This window comes from Aulostomus chinensis, chromosome 12 (assembly GCF_037954235.1).
Source record: "Aulostomus chinensis isolate RoL2024-O1b breed Wild chromosome 12, RoL_Achi_v1.0, whole genome shotgun sequence".
In the NCBI taxonomy this organism is placed as follows: domain Eukaryota; kingdom Metazoa; phylum Chordata; class Actinopteri; order Syngnathiformes; family Aulostomidae; genus Aulostomus; species Aulostomus chinensis.
Window position 1 is genome coordinate 5319309 of NC_141331.1, and position 21940 is coordinate 5341248.

A 21940-nucleotide genomic window follows, 5' to 3' on the forward strand; every position below is an offset into this window, starting at 1 on the left:
CTTTTTTTTAGTTATTACGAAGCCATGAAATAAATAGGTGAGGGAACAAGTTTGCCGTGTGGCCGCAAAATTCCCCAATCTAAGTAAAACATTATATTTTGCGGGCAGAAATTTAAGAAATTGAGGGAACAAGTTAAATGGCCAAAAAAATAGCTAAATTAAGGGGAAAAGTTTTGTCATGTGATCTCAAATAACAGAAAATTAGGGTAAAATTCATAGCCTGTGGCCTAAAAGAACAAACTGGAGGGAACAAGATATATCTTGCAACCTCAAATCAAATAAATGAGGAGAATGCAGCCTTTGCATTTTTCATTTTCAGGGGACAATTTATATCTTGTGGCCTCAAATTAAGTAAGGGGAGGATTAAATACAACAGAAAAAAAACAACCATTCATGTAATATTCAAATGGCAGTGACACACAGACAGGACGTTTGCAGGAAAGGCTTTTTTTTTTTTCACTGAAACATTCCGACTTGTCACAGCGGTAAAATAGCATTAATGATGGCTGAATTCCAAGTTAAATTGGTTTCTATGAAAAACATCTATGACTTTTAAAACACTGGAAAAGCTGTCATAAGTCTGCCAGCTGACAAAAGTATTAATATGCACTCAGGTACATACCTGTACCTGATGCAGCATGTTAGAGTTATTTTTTTTTTTTTGACAGCTGAAGCATCTCACTTTTTTATGACTAATTTACCTGATACCTTTGTGACTCAAATTTCTGCTAATAAAATACACAAAACAAAAAACATAATAGGATTACTATCTGAATATGTATGTTTGAGAATTGATGAAATGTGTGAACTCTTGACCTCTGGTGAGCCACACTATAAATAACTTCAATTTTAGCATCATTAATATGTAGCAGCAAAATGATGACAAAATAAACAAAGGAAAGCTCTTTTAGCAAACACAACTTTCATGTATTTTATTATTTCATCACATTGAATCCCCTCTCAATATTATGCTTGTTCTTTCTTGTTTGACAAATATTAAGTTATCCACAAAAATAAAATAACTTAGATAATAACCATATTAAAACATAAAAATACATACATACATTACATTAATTACATGAGAAAAATGCATATAACTGAGATTCCTCCTGGACAGGCTTCTGTATGTGCAAACAACTTATCAGAATCCAAATAACCTGTAACATCAGACACAGAACTCCAGATTCTCTACCTCTGCTTTCAGACGCATATTAGCTTGAAATAAATTACACTGTCTGATAAGAAGCCCCACTCATGCACATTTGTAGTCCACAAAATGCTCTTCAAAGTGTGCATGTGGCGGAAATCCATATCAGCTTTGGTATTTCTGTAGTTGTAGCCGTCGCGATTCCCCATGGTACAAATGCACTGAAGAAGTGTGAGGAAACTGAGTGTAGATATATTACACAGTGTGCACACAATACATGGCACGGGAACACTGGTTGATGACAACCGAGCTCGCTTGTGTGTGTGTGTGTGTGTGTGTGTGTGTGTGCACTGTAACATCACAAGCATCCACGGAGCCCCGGAGAGGCCGCGGAGAGACAACAAAGATAGATTTTTTTTTTTTTTTCCAAGACCAATCAAAAAATGAACACACAAAGATGATTATTTGGGGTCATGAAATCTAACCTGCTCACACAATTTGATTTATTTGTAGCCACAAGATATAATTTGTTCCTACAATTTTTCATTATTTGTCTCCATGGGATATAGATTTTTTTTCCCAACAGTTCGATTACTTGGTGGCCACAAGATAGAATTTCCTTTCCAACGCTTGATGAATTTGTGGGAATAGGTTATGTTTTGTGGCCACTAATTAATCAAATTGTGAGGAAAAGCAACATCTTGTGGCCTCAGTTTAAAAAGTTAAAATGGCCTCTCTGGGGCTCCGTACACATCAAATAATATTTATACAGCATTATTATATTTTATTTACAATGCTGTCCGGATAATGGATGAGTGGTAAATCAACATGAGGGTCTATGGTGCGCTGTGCTCTTAAAAGTCCTCTTAGTCTACATAACACACGACAAAGACAGCACACAGAATATTCTGGACAATGTACCTGTGCGGTGGAAGGGGAAGTTGTAATACATCATCTCTAAACAGCTGTACAAGCTTATGTCACAATTACGTCACAAGAACAACGGGATAGTGGAAAGGCCTAGTGCTTGTTCTCCCTCGGAAGCTGATTAGCGTGAATTTTGTTTCAACGTCCTCCATTAAAAAAAAGGGAGGGGGGGGGGTGTTGTCAGTTGCTGGGCTCTGATACGAGGATTCCCAGGAAGCAGCAGCAGCAGCAATCAGACAACCAGATCTGTCTTTTGATTGGTGAAAGTTTCAGCTTCTCTGATAAATCACTGTGGTGACATCCTCCTCTCCACCACGGTCATCTTTTATTCTACGGTCACTCCATTGACGCAGCAACAGTCCATTCAGTCAGTCCATTAATTTCCTTGACTCCAGACTGAATTTGCTGGGCTTTGCTTTATGGATACACGGTACTTTTGACGAGAATCCCCTGATCTGCAGCTGCTTTGATAAGGACACGTCTTACCTTTAACCTGATAGCTGCTATAAACACTGACTTTTCTGAACTGCCCTTGAACAAGGCACCAAATCCTTGAGTGTTCCAGGCGCGCTGTGACAAATCCTGTGCGTGGTGAATCCCGCGATGGGAAACAGTCTATATTTGTTACTCTATGCCGATGGGAGACATGAAAAATACTGTGTATCATGGCATTTATGATGTAAATAATGGTCATATCTGCGATGGGAGGACTGCCGTATATGGTGTGATCAGTCTGGGAAAAAAAATTATCAGATGTCCTCCCACACTTACAAGACGCAGACCTCCGTCTTTCCTCCACTCATAGATTATCTCTGGTGCGCTCTTCTTCCTCTCGGCTCGATTGAGTCTCACGCAGCTGTGCGCTAGCAAATGTCGCTGACCAATCGTTGCTTTTATAGTGTTCAGAGAGTTACCTGGTATTACTGTGTTCCTTTATATCAACAGAAATGTAGAACATTCATGCTCACTAGGGTTGTGGCAGCTTTGGGCACGTGCTGCATGTGCAGACTCCTACCAACATGCACATCTATCTTCCTGCAGGCTGCTGCAAAGGAAAACAGCAGTCCGCCGCAAAAAACGATTGGGGCACATATATAACAGTCATATTCCCCTCTCTAATTTATATTCTTGATTTTATAAAGTGTGTTTTTCTTTGTTTTCTGTAGTCTTCTGCTTCTTCATTTACAGACACTGACCCACTCTGTTATCCTGCACTCTTCACAGACCACATAGCAGCACCAGTGAAACTTGCAGTTGCAGCGCTCGCTCCGCGTCTGCTGCAGGATGTTGTGGCCCCTCCCACAGCACAGACTCTCACAGTTGTCCATGCCGGGACTTGTCTTGTTGCAGATCCGACCCTGCGTGCCTGCTGAGTCCGAACCCAGGTCCCGCTCGCAGAAATCCGGCGACTTCTCAAAGTAGACTAGTTCATTGATGCTTGGTCGCCGCCGATGCGTGTGGTGGTGGTGGTGGTGGTGATGGTGGTGGTGGTTGTGATGGTTATGGTGGTTGTGGTGGTTGTTGTGGTGGTGGGAGTGATCCAGCTGGCCGGTGTTCCGGTTGTGAGCCTTGATGAGCGTGGCAATGTGGAAGCGCTCCTTGAGGATTGAGCCCACCATCCGGAACTCAGGGGTGACCTGCCAGCAGGTCTTCAGCTGGCAGCTGCCGGACGTCCCGTGGCACTTACATTTCCTCTTCATGTGGTCCAGCACCACCTGAGAAGGGACAGAGACGGACAACGAGAGGCAGAAGGTCAGGGTGACAGTGGTGCTGCAGGTTGGCGCAGGCTGATCTCTAGTCGACATGTCAGAAGTCTTTTGGCCCTTCTATGGGCGTCTATGGGCCTTATTAGAGACAAAAAGGCATATAAATGTGAAATATTAATCACTCAAGACCCAAAAAGCAATAAAGTCCAAGCTTATTGATACTTCAGTTAAGAGTAGCAGGTGCAATGTGGTGACACACGAGCCAAGATGATGGGCGAGTAATGACAGGAGGGAGACCAAAGAAGACAAAAGACTCAGAATTATTAAAACAGGTTAAAGTCTTAAACGTAAGTCTTCATGATGAACATATAAAAGTCAGTTGTTACTGGTTCAGCGAGAACCCAACTCATCCTGTACAGGGTTGCAGGAGGCTTCAGGTCTTCACAGGAGCAGACAGACGGCTCACACTCACATTCACCTCACAGCCAATTGAGAGTCTTAATCATCCTGAGTCGCATATTTTTGGTCTGTGGGAGGAAGTTGGAGTACCTTCTAGCAGGGAAGCGACAGTTCTCACCACCGGGCATTATGAACCGGTATCATTCATTCTGTGGGATCAGGTAGCGACTCCCAGCATGGAGCACATGCAGCAGCGCATCAGCGGTATTCATGACCTTTTATTGAGATGATTTTGTGCTGGCAGATGATTTCCTGAACAATGTGACTGAAAACAAGTGATGATTGTTTAATTACATGGCAAGACAGAGTATCAATGAAGGTTTTCCCACACAGTGAGATCATCGTTTCCAGCAGACTACAGGCCCAGACAGAAAGAACTACAACACCCACAACCAAACTCTCATGAAAGGCCTCAGATCCTCATGTATGGAGTACATCTGCAAATGTCCTGTTAGAGCATGACCAACACACACACACACACACACACACACACACACACACACACACACACACAAATATCCCACACGGCAAGAGCCCGATTCATCCTAGTAACATGTCCCCTAGCCTGTACTGTGTGTGTGTGTTTATCATTCATCGCCAGTTCTAAACGTTAAGTTTCAACAGGAACACTGGGCCACCCAGAATATTGACAGATGCTGCTTCTGCTGCCGCCCCTATCAGCACACGCATACACACACACACACACAGGACATTTGCAAATGTCACACATTCCACAGATGAAATACAAGAATCTCTCTCGCACGCACACACACACGCACACACACACACACACACACACACACACACACACATACATAAAAGTGGCAGACACACAGGTTAACCTGCTGAACCAATGTGTTTAAGTGTGTGTGTGTTTGGGGGTGCGGGTCATCTCAGAGTGAAACTGTCCCATGAAGCTCATCAGGTGGATCACTTCCTCCTCTAAGCTTAAACTGGACCTCTGACAAGCGCAGGCTCCCTGTGCCGTACTTCAACTTTCCAAGTGGGAAAGAGAACAAGCTGGTAAAAGTTTGGCTTCAAGCAGCGAGTCTCAATTTCATGCTGTGGGTTTCTGAATTGAGCAAAGCATGCAGAGTAAAGGAGGAAAAAAACGAATTACTTTGGCAGTTGTAGGCTTCGGCCAACCTGTTTACATCCTTGTTTGTTCAGAGTCCAAAATATATACAGTAGAGTCATTTCAGGAATTCAATAAAAGGTTTCTGCAATTGTTAAAAAAGATTCTAAGGCCCCGTTTCTCTGAGCGATCGTTGCTGGCATCTCTATATGTCAACGCCGATGTAAAAAACACGATGTACGCAAATGCAATGGGGGGGGGGGGATGTCTATTTATCAATTCTGTGACCCAATATAACTGAAGATGGCATGAATTGTAAATAATTACTACAATAAGAGTCTCCTCCCTCCATCCTGTCCTGTCCTGAAATATGCACTTGCAGCCTGATGCCCCTCATTTTTGGGCCTTTGCTCAGGGGTGCAAGGCCATATGATGCCCCAGCTCTGGAGGTTTGTACTCCAGTTGTGCTCGCTTTGCTTTTGCGTCCCAGAGGTGAGTACTTTGAGGAGGACCTCAGGGCTTAGTAACGTCCTTTTTCTTCTTTTCCACCTTTTGTCTTTTCCTCTTTCTGCGTCTCCTGGTGTTTACACCAAAGAGCAAGTCTGAATCCTGTTAAGAGGCATCAGTGTTTATCAAACGCAGGCTTTTAGATGTGAATGTGCTTAACATACTGTAGTTAGCCATTCTCAGTAAGTGGGACAAATGCTCTGTTTTTTTGCAGAATACTACAAAGTCACAGCAAAGCCGACCTTTGAACTTTTCAATGTAAAATGCCATCACTTCAATGTTTTATCCTATTAGACATTTGTGTGCAACAGCAACCTTGACTTTTGACCCTGAACATCAGTTTATCCAGGAGGACATTGGTGCCAGATGTGGTGAAATTCCCTCCCAGCGTTTCTAATCTACCCTATAATAGTACAGACGGAATGATTGACAACCCAAAAATACAAAGCCTCCGGTCACAGAGGCACAAAAACATTTCCTTTTTTTGGAACATGAATGAGTGGAGAGGTGGATGGAAGAATTGAATTGATAGTGAGAAATGATGTCACTTGACTCATCTTTTTGGAATGAGCAAGTGAAAAAGAATAGCAAAAGAAAACACTCACTCCATGCCACAGCGCCAAAGTCAATAGTGATCAGTCATAGTCTAAAAAACAGAACTAACGCAGGATTAAAAACTATCAGACCACCTGTGGAGCAGCAGAGTCATGACACATCCTACCAGAGCTGATGTAAGAAATGATCCAGAAATATTGCTTTGCTACGCAGCCCCACAGCGGCCGCGGGGAGAGCCGGAAAAAGAAAATTTGTTTCCACACTTGGATTCGTTTATGGCCCTAATATATAACTTATCATCACAATTTGATTCGTTTGTGGCCACAAGATAGAACTTATCCCAACGCTTTGAGTCATTTGTGGTTCCCGAGATAAACTTGTTCCCACAATTTAATTCATTTGTGGCCCTGAGAAATAACGTTCCTCCCAACGTGATTCATTTCCAGCCACAAAATACAACGAGTTCCCACCGATTCATTTATGGCCTTGAGATATAACTTGACCCAAGGCTTTCATTTATTTGTGGCAGGAGGGTATAACTTCCTCCCAAAGTTTCATTAATTTGTGGCCACGAGATAATTTGTCCCTACAATTAGATTAATTTACAGCCACAAGACATAGCTGCTTGTTAGCAAAAATAAATAAAAGCTTGGGAGCAGGTCATCTTGTGCTCATAGAGTTCTATGCATTGGTTTCTTATTTCTTTACAGACATTTTTGCAAACCTACGTGTTTATGTAAATGTCACTCAACAAACCTGCCAGGAATGTGAAGTATTTGAGAAAATTAAATGTTAGCTGCCGCCTAAAATAAAAGAATTCTAAATATTTTCAGCATTTGCATCGTTGCATTTTGGCCCAACATGTGTGTTAAGATAACAAAAAGTAACCAGCATGCATTTAGGATAAATACAGTTTTACTGTTGAAAAGACAGTTTGAAGTAGCCACGATCAGCGGTGGAGAGATACTAGGGCCTGTCCGCCTTTTTCTAAACAGCATTATAATGGCTCAAACAGCGCTTACACCGAGTTGAGACTGCAGCATTTGGTTCAGTTTTTACATCGGGGCAGAGGCAACCCCAGAATCACAAACATGCTGGCCTTAAACACACAGCAAAGTCTGTAATCATAAAACTCTCCAACCCACTTCAACTTTAAAGAGTCAAACTGACCTAGGAGTCATAATTGCATCCACATTGCTACTGTTTGATGGTACACTCACAGCGGGAGAACGCTTTAAAAGAACAGTGATAGAAGAAAAACAGCTCCAAAAAAAAAAAGGGTTATTTTGAGTGACATTTAGATATTTTGTTGCAGGGATAAAAGCCAATTCTTGGAGATTATGACCGAAACGAGTGGGTCTCAGACTATATTTTTGTTTCGGAAAAGAAAAGCTTACGTAAGGTAGGAACAGCACATGACACACATACTATAGCAATTTAGAAAATGCTCAGTACAAAAGCAAAACAGCTCTGCTCTGATAAAAAAAAAAAAAAAACTAACTTAAAAAGGTTTATAAGCTCTGAACACTTAAAAAAAAAAGAGCTCTGGGGTGAAAAGTGCTTTGTGTGTGTGTGTGTGTGGGGGGGGGGGGTGGAAATGTCAAATGTTCTTTTGACGTGTAGTTGAAAGGCAAACAGCTACAATCAAACCCCTAAAAGGTAAAAGGAAGTAGGGAAGCTGTCTGCTCTTGCTGTATCAGAAGTGGTGTGTCAGGATGTCATGTCGAGAGATGATCCGTCTCACAATAGAGCCGCAGGAAACGCCGGTGGAGTGGATTTATACAGGAGAGGGAAGAAGTGTCACCTGGGGAAGATCGCTGGATATCTTAAAGCTCTGGTGCATCGTATTTTCATATAAATGAACCTCCCTTCCATTCAAGCCTTTGCTTCACGTGGTGCCGGTGCAGCTCACTGCAGCCAGGTAATGCTGCACTTCACATGAGATGGTGTGGTGACACTCCTGCATATGCTGTGAACGATATATCCCAGAGCTGGCTCTTGGTTCGCCCTCCGCTTGAATTCGGATGAATAACTTAACAGCGCGGTACTTATAGACTTCCCAAATGTTATGGATCAGTTTCCGATGTGTGTAAGGAGTCACTTTGTGGGGGTTGTGAGACGCTAAGAATAATTTATCCGCAGTTTTACAGCTGCAAAAATAACAGCAGTGGAAGCCATGTACTGGACGACTACCTCCGGTTAACCCCCTGCTAACTTTCAGGTGGACAAACAATGTAATCCTGCAGCTCTTAACAGATCAAATTTGGGGGACGACTCATTTTCATGCCATTTATCCTCTGTTCTCTAAAGTTAAAACACTGCGTAGCCTAGAGCGGGACGATGACATAACGTTCTGCATTATAGCTTTGAAGGCTATTTTGATTTAAAGGTAAACTAACCACATATTAACTATTGGCCAATAATGGCCTTGTTAACTACCATCAGTGTATCCGTAAATACCATGGGGCTCAATGGTGGCGGCCAAGGTTTAGGTAATATGTAAAGTTGCTTCAGAAATGTATCGGCTTTAATTTGTCTCAAAGATGCCGTGATGAAGGGCTAAAAGATTCAAAAATAGTGGAGTCTTGGTTTCACTGGCATCAAAGGGGGAATAAATACCAGTGCATAAAAGAATGCTAAGATATGAGAAAAAACACACACATCTGCTATCTGCTAAATTATCATCTTAAACACTGGTATTGATATCGATGGGTATCGGTCCAGAGGTTCACAACTGCTGCATCCTGACTTGAAATCAAACGAAGGAAAAACGAAGCTCCTCTCATTCTTCTGTATTTTCCCAGATTTAGACGAGTCTCGGGGCAAAAACTTGTGATTTTCCCGTTTGTCCGTGTTCAGTTACACCTGGAGCTACAAATGTGAAACAAAGAAGGACAGCTTTGTGCAAGCATGTGTGTGTGTGTGTGTGTGTGTGTGTGTATGTGTTTACAATATGTGACTTGACATCTGTGGAAAAAAAAGAAGTGATGCAGGGATTTATTGTTTTCCTGTTATAAATCACGAGACTGAGCCTCACAGATGGAGGAAGGGCTTGTGGGGGAGCTGGAGGGGGTCTACAGTAAATGGGGAGGGGAGAGGAAGAGAAGATGACGGGGGGAGGAGAAGATCTTTGGATGATCTCTTTGGTGTAGATATACAAAGCAGTTGTATGTACTGTAAGAGCATGTGTGCAGGAGTGTGTGTGAAGGTGAAGGCTCAAACATGGCCTGCTGCTGTCAGCCATTTTGATTTGATCATCCACTCTGTTCGCCAAACGAGCCAGGAAGTCCATAAATACTGTACACACATGTTAATTGGACCAGTGGAGACTAACACTGCTGGATGAGGCAAATTACAGAGGTCTGAACTGTGTACCTTCAGCTTTTGAGATTAATTGTTCAATGAAAAGCTGCTTTATTGAGTCATCTATTGTCCAAGTCCAGCCTCGATCTCCCTGCCAGCTTTAGACCTCCTGCACATTTCCCTGAAAGTAATACATTAAAAAAAGTCCTTTTTTAAACTTTCCCTGGTTCATATCAATGAACTCACATAACATAAATTAAAAAAAATCTTTTTAAAGTTGAATAAGTTTAATCACACTGTTTTGTGTATATTTTCTAAATTACTTGGCGAGAAAAGGCCTTTTCCGAACAATGTAACAGTTTGGAGTTGATGAAGTAAACCTGCTGATATATATTTCACTCCACAGCAACAATGTAGCTGCTTCCAGTGTGCCGGTGCGCCACAGTTAGAAACAAACATCTGGCGAGTTTTAATTGGCTTGCACAGTGAGACAGAGGCGTCTATAAAACCACACCAGACAGAGATCAAATGCAACATGTTGGTGGCAGATTAGGACTTCAGGCTACATAATACAGTAGACTGCTGAAAAGAACTGCAGTCGACTACTGTGCAAAGAGGAGCAGATGAAGTAAACTGAAGCTCAGAGTTCTGGTTACCACCTGACGCTCAAAAATGAGTCAGAGGACACTGATGAAGTGAAGGTGCGATTATTCCAGAATGCATTCTAATCCCCTGACATGCTGTTTTATGGCATATTTTACTTTTACTGTGACAGAATCAAAAGAAAGAGGTTACCAGCCAGACTCGAACCAGCAAAGTGACTCGTACTACCTGGACAGTATCCTCACACACGCCTTTTTTCACAAGCAATTAGCCCAATTTAACCTGTTTCTTTTCTGTGGGCTTGAATAAATGAAGTATTTGCTACTGTTGTCTTTTTGCATACAGATACGGCCTTTAGCGATACTCTGTAATTATACTAATCACTCTCTTGAACATGCACACATAATGAGGCCGTTTTTCGGCATGCAAGCGCCTGTTACTGTTCCATCAAAAATGCATGCTGGGCATGAATGCAGTATGCCAAAGGTGAAGTGTTGCCACACTTTATGTTACACTTCTGATTCACTCCTGACTCAGTGATAGTTCTGGAGCCAGCGATGTCGCTACCTTACAAGGGAAAATTACTAATGAGGAGTTTCTGTCTGTCTGCATCACCTTTGATGAGGAATCCCACAATAGAGGGAAAAAAAATCATGTATTACCTTGTGTTTCTCATTCTTACCTCCATCAAGCAGGGTTTTATGTGGTCTTTGTCAGTCAGCAGGATTGTACAAAAGTTACAAGGCTGATTTTAACCAAAAACTCAGAGGAGGGCAAAGGTAGAGTTCATTCAATTCAGGGGAAAAAACTGAATAAATTCCTGCTCTTTGCTGCTTATTGTACACTGGCTTTGGCTTGCTTTGGTGGCAGAATGCGCTCTCTGAGACCCCCATCCCAGGCTGGGAAGTCCTAATGATTTCGATTTCCACAAAGTCTTCTAAATATCTGTCAGTTTAAAATGATTTCCAAATCATTTGTTAGTTTAAAACCTTTTTCTGCATCATCATTGTGCACTGCATGTTCACCACGTGATCATCAGTACTGCCAGTAATAACAACTACACCAGTATAACTGAAGGCTTATTCATTGTTTTGTAGTGCGCACTAAATCACCGTGTCATCATCACTGAGCGCTTTTGGGAAAATCCTAATCTAATGTCTTTGTGTCCCACGATCGACCTTTCTCACTGATGAACAGCAGACTCGTCTGCACACCAACTCGTGTTTGTCAGTTCAAAGAAAATCTACTAAAGGACCTTTAAAGCCAAGCAGAAAGCCGGGGCAAAATCAAAGCACACAAACAAATCCCACAGAAGCACATTAAGCCCAGGCATCACTTTAAACAAATCAAACGCCTTGCATCAAAAGAACACTTAAACGTACGCAGACAAATACACGCGCGCACATGCAAACACAATGACATGCAATTACCGAGCATATCTACAGTGTACATTAGGAAGTATACCACATTAGAGCGCATGTTTGTGTGCAGTATTTACTCACTGTTAAGTACACACAATGTCCACAGTTCTCATTTAGAGACTCTAATAAAATGTTATTACCAGCATAAGCGCTTCCACCTGTTGAGAGTTTACGATGAAACATTCGCCTGTGTGTTCATGTGCTTGAAGGAGAAGGACACTTGCAAGCACGGAGTCATTTGAAGCGTGCGTTGGTGCACATGCATGCGCATGTTTGCAGATAGACTGTATGTGGTGGGTCAGATCAAATGCTTGCCCTCTGCACTGTCAGGACTCTGGAATGCTCTGCACACCACTGATGATATGAAGTAGCCTCTGAGAAGCACAGGACTAACCCCACACTAATGTTGCTATTTTCGATCAAACACACTTTTCTTCTCGTGTGGGTTCTGACTCAATGAATTAACGTGGATGGGTTCTCCAAAGCGCTCAAGGGTCAAATTAGGCATAAAAGGAGCTACAAATCCCGCTACTGCTGGTTTGGATCAAAATGGAGGGGTTGCTGCTTTAGATTCATCGTGGCTCAAATCACTTTTATAGCCTGATACGTGCGCTGGGGAAGCAGCAATGTTATGCCTAAAAATACTATATTTTCCACTTGCTGGCATCTCAGAGCTCATCACAATTCAACCACATCCTCTTTTTTTCTAGTCTACATGTCAAAGGCATTTACCAACAAATCAGTCAGCTTAAAAATAGATATATGGGTCTATAAATGTTTTATGCAAACATTACTCAGTTGCTCAGAACATGGAAATCACTCATGTGTCGTAGTATCAATACGCTAAGACCTGGAGATGAGCAGACAGTACTTCAAAAATGAGTTGGGGGACCAGGGTATTATAACATATGTAAAAAAACAAAGACGTGGGAGTAAGTAGTGAAATATATAACGTACAACACAGAGTGTCAATGAGCGACTGAGTGTTAGCTTAGCAACAAGCTAGCAACAAAACCTCCTCATTTCAAGTCAGAATATTTCAATATAAGGCGAACAAAACCAGCTGTCACAAAAAATTGCTTTTGTTTTGAAGGCCAAATTGCTGTACTGGAAGTGATTTCACACACAGCTAATCCAGGATCATCGAGATTTATTGTGAGAACGTGCCAAAAGTCACTTACTCAGTCAACAAATAGTCACTGGTAGGGGTAAATAGCAATATAAAGATTGAATTATGCAGATTGTACAATTTAGATTAAAAAAAAGACACCAAACAAGTATAAAAAGACATTCTTTCGTTTGAAAGCAGAATACACGTCACCACAATTGTTTAATGAGAACTCAGTCTTGAGCTGTTATCCAAAAAGGAAGCTGTTGTTTTCGCGTATCGTGAACATATGAAATCAATTGTTAGCTCCCTTGTCAAGAGTAAGACATGTCTGTGAGCTCGAACCCAAGCCAGAGCCAGCAGCCACTCATCTGAGTTTAGCATGGAGACGGACGGGAAACAGCACGTTTGGTTCTGTCGGGATGTAAGAAAATCCACTTGCCAGCATCTCTAAAGCTCACTGAGCATTTAACAGGTTATATCTTGTTTGTTTAATCATGTACAAAAATCAAAGTGTAAAAGCAACACTTGCAAGGGTTTCTGTGTAGGTCTACTTCTTGGCTGGGGCGCAGCAACTTCCCAGCTAGTGCAGAATTGGCAAAAACTGCAGAATTATCGTTGCACCTCTTCTCATCAGAGTTCAGACTCAGAAGTCAGTGACATGATAGCACATGAGTTCAAGTACAAGATAGTTTCCCTCCTGAAAAAGGGACATATTATCTCTCCTCAGTGCCCTGAAGTCAGAGCCTTATGGTAAACTGTAAATACCACAAGGCGCTTGCCAGTAACACAGCGCACTCGTCGGCACTGTCACCACCTGCCTAATGAACAGGCAGGATTCAACAGAACCTGGAGATGGCTCTGTAACCTCTGCAGCATGAACACAGGAGAGCCTGCCAAGCATTTGTTTGGAGGTGTACTCGCTAAATGATTGAGGAGAACCTGCGGAAAAAAGAACTTGGCAGAAACATTTATAGCCCAACTGAAGTGTTTCCATGTCAAAAGCAAGCAGTTTAAACATGTAGGCTGGTTTTTTTGGAACTACTGTTATGGCCTACAGTCTGCAGTCCCTGGAAATGAACAGTAGCTGAGGTTTCCACTCAGATGTAATTTTTTTTTTTTTTTTAAAGACAATCGTAAAAGAAAATGTAAATTTATATTTCAATCCAGAACTGGGAAAAGCTATTCAAAGTCATGGCTCTCCTTCTCCTCTCAGACAGATCCAGACAAACAGGTTCATTCATCCTCATACCCACTCAGTCCAGATCGAGTTCATATCAATCCATAATAATCATTGTCAGAAATTAGAACCTTAAAAGGGGATCCATTTTGTTCTCAAAGACCATCTAAAGTTACCACTTTTATCCAAGAGTCACTTCTTCGTACCTGAGCAGGAATAAAATCTCTGCATGTCCTCTTTTTGTTTTTCCTTGAGGAAAAATCCTCGCAATGTCCAACCTTATTTGCAAATAGCAAAAAGATTAAGATAAGATAAGATAAGATAAGATAAGATAAGATAAGATAAGATAAGATAAGATAAGATAAGATAAGATAAGATAAGATAAGATAAGATAAGATAAGATAAGATAAGATAAGATAAGATAAGATAAGATGATAAGATAAGATAAGATAAGATAAGATAAGATAAGATCAGATCAGATCAGATAAGATAAGATAAGATAAGATAAGATAAGATAAGATCAGATCAGATCAGATCAGATCAGATCAGATCAGATCAGATCAGATCAGATCCCTGAGGGGAAATTCCAGTCTTGCTGCAGCAACATCCAACACCTTAAACAATGTGACAAAAGAGATGAGACGGCTTGATACAATTGAATAAGAAATACACTAAAATATATACAAGAAACACAGAAAGTGTACCAGAATGAGCATTAGAGTTTTCTGCAGTTTTAATTTTAATTTTGTCAAAGTCATCCACCTTTAACAATGTGATTCTACATGCAGATATAATAATGATGAAGTCATGTTAGCAAAATGCAGCAGGAAGATCAAGCGTGATTAGAGACCCCCACCCTCCCAAAAAAACCCTTAAATAAATGTCATCAGTTAATATCTGTCTGAAGACCAATAGTTGAGTGGAACATTATCGACATAAAAAATAAAAAGACTAAATTGTAAAGCAACATTTAATATATAAACTTAGTAAAAATTCAAAGTTTGTTGTTATTTGTACGATTTAAATTTCTCAGTGCTCGATTTTCTACTAAAGGTGTTTATGTATAAACTTAAAATATGCAGGCCACCTTAAATACATGCAATATTAATGATATGCTGGCGTGATGGACAGAGCAATCCCTCCACCTTTCTTGGGCTTCCAGGATGATAATCAGCCACAGTGCAGAGATGTTGGGATAGGGAGGGAAGGGGTTAGAGGGGAGGGAAGGAAGGGCGAAACTCTTTCTACTTTCCACCCTGGCGTTTGAAGTCTAAAATCTTTTGCAGGGTTTTAAACATCTGTTTCCAAACTGCCAGCAGCCACTAATTAGGGCTAAAAACAAGACGGGACGTCGTGAGAACCCTGGGGTGGGCATGAGGGGACATGCACACCCCGCTAAAAAAACCACCACATTCCTCTGCTTAAAGACTACTTCTCTGAAAGGGGGAGTGGGCCAGTGGGTGGAGGGAGGTGAGTTGGCGGGTTGGAGAGAGGAAAGAGATGCAGGAGGCATTATTTTGAGGTCCCACCTGTCAGTGTTTTCTGTTTGATTCTATGGGGCCAGTGTGTGTGTGTGTGTGTGTACATACAGGTAGGTGTGTGTTTGAGCGCGTCGCAAGCTCTTACAGTGGTTTGTTGCGGCTTTTTTAGTACCATTGAAGTCTTCAAGGGGCACGGCATTTTACAGTCAAACAGGTCCGAGATGACTCATGATAATGTTCTATCCCTCCGTAACCCCACCCCCACCCCTCCATGTTTCTCCTCCCTGCTTCAGCCAGGTGTTACCTCTGTACACTCCGTCGGCGGTGGGCAGTCACAAGTCAGCCAGACCCCCACCGAGCAGCTCCATGTAAACGCTGGTTTGCAGAATAAAGGTCATCGGGGGTCATCAAGCTTGTGTCACGGTACAAGAGCAAAATGTCCGGCGCCCTGATTAGCAACTGGTTCCTCAATAATAACCGATGTTGTTTGTCCCATTGGCTGTTCGTATGATGTCTGATGGAAAGGTCTGCACAGTTTTTTTCACGTGCAGTTCTATGAATGTTCAGTACACACACACACACACACACACACACACACACACACCATTGAGCAGGAAACTCAAGCAAAATTCCTTTTCTCAGTGGAAATTATAATTCAACTGATTGCAGACATCTCACTAAAGACACCTTCTGAGTGCTGAGTGCCAATATTTGTACTTTCTGAATATTTCCTAGAAACTGTAAAGCACACACACACAAAAAAAAGGAGTAGCAGCAGTTCTATTTTAATTGCGTACGAAGACTGTTTTCCTCAAATTGGTTAGTGTGTGATTACGCAAGCTGATTTTTTGAACGGTTTTCTTTAAAGTGTTTTACCTCATAGAATTCACCGTCAGAGGAACAGGCCCGGTTTGCTAAACTTGTTTTAACTGCATAACCGTTATTACCATATAATGACCTTTAAAATTTTGCCTCCTTTATGACAAAGAAGCTCTCGGATGAACTTGTTCCGTCAAGCTTTGTTTCCGGACAAAAAGCCTTTGCCTTTAAATACATAACAAACCCAACTTGTTAATGATACATTTTATTACCATTTCACTGCCAAAGCCAGAGCCGAGGAGAAACATGAGCCAGAGTCTGACTCTCTCTGCAACATTATAGGCAATCTGTCACTTTTAACTCAGTCGATCTTTTGCCAGCTGATAATTATGTAATATGATGTGTCTCCTAATCATCAACTTCAGGCTAATTGGTGTCTGTGTGTCATACCTCAGCAGAAAGGTATCATCTCAAATCGACGGCTAGCAACAGTTATACAAGACCACCTCCACCAGCACGTGACAGTTGGATTGACTGTTACCTTTTCCTTCCTCTGAAACCCAATCATCTCCAATATCCATGCTCCTTTACCTTCAAATCCACACCTGCTCACAAGAAGAACAAGCGACCTGCCAAGGCTTTAAATATTCAGAAGCATGTGGCCTTAAGCGGCACAGCAGACGGGTGAAATACAAAAAGACTGAGGCCTTACCAAGATTCATAACCTGACTTTATCCAAACAAAGACAAACAGGACCCAAAAGACAAATTATTTTCTGTCCTTGGCTCGTGAACTCATCACCACTCGTGTAATATCAGCCCCCGCCCAAGGCTGACTCCCAACTTTGCAGCACTGATTGGAATTTATGTCACTGGTTTTGAGTCCGTGCCTTTTTCTACCACTCCAGCTACTGCAGGGAGACCAGCTGTTGTTCACGTCGGCTGTCGTGCTGCGCATTTGTGTTTTGTCTGCATAATCAAGGAAACCAGAAGTAAACTGATGGAAAGATACAAGCCCAGATTACTCAGGAGGAAACTGGGAACAATGAGCAATTTACAGTCGCTCCTTGTCTCCATTGCAACACAGCGCTGGAGATCGTCAAGGCTGATCACTGTCATTTACATCAGTCTCTCTTACTGCCTTAGGCAGAGAGCTCTGCTGGAAGTATTCAACTAGTTTGGTCAAAGAAGTTGTAAACAGCTTGAAGAGGTTAAATTGGTGCTTCTAAAATACCTAAAACCCCAACTGGAGACTCAAACTGAGCCAATCCTTGATTCCCCGTGGATATCAGCACCAAAGTTCAAGAAATCCCCTCGAGGCATTCCAGAGGTATCGCTTTATATCAGAGCCTTCCTTTAAAACCACGACGGTACAACCTTTTCTGACTGTGATCGCTTCCTAATACATCAATGTTGAAATATTATGACCAGACAAATTAAACAAGCTGCTAGAAATTCTGCTGTTAAAATCTAATGTGGTGAAGCAGGAGGTTACGGTCTCGCTGGATAAATATCAGCCCTGAGTGTTTCTTCAGATTATACGAGCGATGCCTGTAATGTCTGTTAGCTTGCCCGGAGAAAGAAGACATTCTGAAGGGATGCCACTGCGGCCTTCCAGCAATGAAACTGGAGAAACGCAATAACATCATTGAAGAGACACAAGCAGGAGCGCTACCAATGATATCACTGCATGTTTTTGTAGGACTGTTTCGCTGGCAGCATCAGAGGGAGGATTTCTGGAATTGTGGTGAAAAACAACCTCGCAAAAAAACTTGAGTCGGGTATAAAAAGAGGAAAGAGTCCATGTGGACAGGAGAGAGGAGTTACAAAAATATAAATGGAGGTTTGTGTGGTGGAAGACCTCGAGTCCAGTGGGAAAATGTTATTTAACACTGCTGCCATGAAGAAGAGTAGGCTTCACTTGGCTGGACTTGTGGTTGTCGTGCTTGTGTTCTATTGGGAGAAACAATGATGGTATCATGACAACCCTGCCAGGGACGGCATAGTATTTGTGCACTGTAAGTACAGAGGACGTGGTATTAAAGTACATGGTGTGAAGTGGACTGGTGCACCAAATATGTGGATTATTCAATGCAGGAAAAATGTCACATTTGTGAATCCTAAAACGGGAGCTTTGATTTAGAGTGAGGATGCTACTTCTGGACAAGTACTTTTTTAATGGCGTCATTATCAAATTAAAATTCCCATTCCAGCAAACCATTTTGCCACACAAGGCTTCCATTTCAGTAATTTTCTTTTCGTGTTCCAGTTTTTTCCAGTTCATTTGAATGAAAAGGTATTTCCCCCCAGACAAGCCAGATAATTCCTCAGGGTGTGTGTTGAGACAACGCAAATACATAAAAGAAGAATCGTACTGGGAATTCCCTCTGTGGCCTCTGTGACTACATACTCCTCCCGTGGGTTTCTACATGGAGAGGGTAAAAGATAAAGACTCCCTTTGGAGTACCAACCACATTACACAACATACTTACGTGCGCACACACGCGCATACACACACACACACACACACACACACACGTTTGGGTGCTAGGTTGAAAATATAGGTTCCCTGCTCTGGTTTATTTGGATGAGGTAGTGTGTTATAGTCGCAGGGGGTTGGGCCAATGAGACGCTGCAGCCCAGAGGAGATTAAACCAAGTCGACTTTCGGAGAAACGCAAACCAATAACATGACATCACGTTTACTGCGTTTGGCTTGACTTCAGAGTGGGCGGGAACAGCTGCTGTCATTCACGGACTGAGTGACCGATTGACTGAGTGGAAAAGTTTGAATGTGCCAATGTAATTAAAATGTTATCTAAAACTCCTTTGCACGCGTCACAGCACAATACCTCCTCAGCCAACATTACAATACCATAATTTCATTCATCAGAATCCAAAAGACCATCGGCCGTGTGCTCTTCCGGTGCAGTGGACGCAGTTCGAGGTTTTTAGTGTCGCTGGTGGTGAAGTCAGAAAGGTAGGGGAACTGTTTCCTGTGTTAGGGGGAGAGACCTGTGGTCTCCAGTAAGTAGGGGGGGCAGGGAATTCGTTTGAAGCTAGCCAGCTGCCACCACGCCGCAAAGACGCTTGCTAAGCTGCTTCGACCTACGACCTCGGCAGAAGTTTCTCCAAATTAGCCCTCTGACCAATGTCAAGCCGGATGCTAGCTTTAACGCAGTCTCATTCACTTCCTCCAAAGGTTTATAGATCCATGGAGGTCCAAGCGCTGATGCATGGTGACGAACATTAAGCTCGCACAATTCTCACTATTTCCTATATCTGACTACAATCTACTGGGGTCTTGTGATAGTGATATTAAACTCCCTATCAAAGCAAACACTGAGACATTTTCATCTCCCCATATTACGCTCAAACAGACATAAGCGGTTATTTCTAATGCCACTGGAAAGCTTCTTCAGTCAGACAGACCCTGCCTGACTGGGAAACGTCACGCCGTTATCCTGTTATCACTCAGCTGAGGGAAACCCTGGTGAGATTACCACAGTTATTTTTTAAATGTGCGAGAGCTCCATCAACAGCCGCAGAAGTCATTATGCAACTGTTCTCAGAGGCTGAGTAGTACTCCCTCTGACAAGTAGGCTGAACATGATGCATGAAATTCTCCCTTTTAAGTTGAAGAAAACACAGCTGTGTAGTAATGAAGTAAAACAAGTACTTGAGTTTGTCTGATATGAATGGGTACATTTACTTCCATTTAAGAAATTCGACTAATGAACGATACAACTCACCTGTCTCCCAACTCTGTTATTATGAAGCCTCATACGGGCATGGATGTCTCTGTAGGTTTCACGAGCATCCAGGAAGTCCCGTGAGAACTTCTCTCCGAATTCCACATCAGGACTGCAGCCACCCCACTCCCAGGAGTCTTGGGGTCCCGGCAGGTCAGCGGGGAAATGCTCCATGACGCCGTGCACCATGCCCTTCCCCCTATGGATGGCCTCCAGTTGAAGACGGTGCAGTTTGATGCGAAAGGCCTCCTCATCACCGCGGCGTTTCTCGTCACAGCCGCATGCCTTCAGTTTGCCCATGGAGCAGGCGTTAGCCACCGCGTGCACCACGCCTGCTGCTGCAATGGCGTACGCGAAGGCACTCTCTCTAAAACCTGTAAGGATGAGAGAGGAGGAGCTGCGTCATGAAAAATAAATGAATGCGAGAGTTTGGGAAGGAAAAAAAGAATATTTTGTCTTAATACATATTTCCACAGCGTTAGACACCCTCCTACACTGACCAACCGTGTCGGGTATTTAGAAATTAAACATGTTTCTGCTGCAGGCCTACAGACGTGACGTTGACTTAATGTTGAATGTTACATGACTTCAGAGCAAATGTCTTCAACGGAGTCATGAAATTAGACGTAGCAGAGGCAGATAACTTGAGATGTGCTTGTCTAAAAGTGATAAAAGGCTCACTTTAACTGATATTCATGACTTAGGACTTAAGACGTGACTCCAAATGATTTTTATTTTGAGAATTTTGCTTTTTAAAATGTTGAGGGTGATTAAATGTGCAACGGCAGCGCAACATGTGCAAATCTTGAGGGCTGCACTGAGAATAAAAATAATAAATAAAAGAATTATCAAATTTTGATTCAGCGTTTGTGTTTTTGATGACAGTAAGATGAGAAGGTCAGCGGATTGGAAATCACTGACAACCATCCAACCTGAATCTATCATTTTAGCTAACACTGGCTGGGCGAGTGTTAGCTATCATGCTAATGTTAGCGTTAAGGTATCTTAGACTCTATCGTCTTGCTTGATATTCAACACAGAAACTTTGGGCATGAGAACAAAAGGTTAAGACTTGAGACTTACTCCCACCTCTGGCCAGAAGGATGTTTTACTATTAGTTTGTGACAAAAGGGCAGTTTTGTTGTGATAAAAGTGGTTGTTGTGGTGTTGTTGTTTTTTTTAATGACTGTATAAGTATCAGGAAAAAAAGACACAAAAGCATTTAACTGATTCCAAACATTCCTGACGCTAAAACAATCAGATGTGCAGGACAAAGACATCTCTGTGCATAACAGAAAGTCAGTACTCATTTGAGAGCTTCTTTTGGAAGCTTTATTTCCTTCAAGAATATTCCTGATGAAGAGAAAGAGCTCCCTCTATTTTGATACAAATGAGAGCTGATTCACAGGTTTTCAAGCCAAGGCTCATAAAAGCAGAGAGAACATCTGGGAAAATAACAATTAGGTGTTACAAACACTTGCGTATGTCGTCTCGGAGGACCATCTGAACATGAACAGACCTCCACCACTCCCACTGGAGGACACACAGGCCTAAACAGCACTGTCATGCTATACAATGGTGGAATGACAGCTAGTCTCCATCTGGACTACAGCATTTTATTAAGCAAGTCATGATGTGCATTGGAGCCACGTTGGATGCATTCACATGTTGTTTTTTTTAACCTTTATACCTTTTTTAGTCTTCAAAGCTTCCCAGAGATCCTTCCTCCAGCCTGTAACCAATGCAGTTTGCTATTTTTGGGTGAATAACACACTTAATAACTGACTTTTCTATTCCGGCTGACTGAGTGGCAACAGATGGTTGGAATTTTGAAACTTTTATCTCCTGTTAATATCAAAAGTATGACTGTGAGCGCATGTGTTTCGTTTATACCATACA

The 21940-nt window shown here is 42.2% G+C and overlaps 1 protein-coding gene across 1 annotated transcript in view; it reads right to left on the bottom strand.

The window, feature by feature from the left end:
• Positions 1-948: 948 nt before the first annotated feature.
• Positions 949-21940, bottom strand: part of wnt10a (wingless-type MMTV integration site family, member 10a) — a 30450-nt gene continuing 9458 nt past the window's right edge. The window contains exons 3-4 of the mRNA XM_086219758.1: positions 20042-20415; positions 949-3789 (exon numbers count right to left, since the gene is read on the bottom strand). Of these exons, the coding sequence (XP_086075884.1) occupies positions 3253-3789; positions 20042-20415 (911 nt within the window). The 3' untranslated portion in view covers positions 949-3252. The remainder of the gene's footprint in view (positions 3790-20041; positions 20416-21940) is intronic.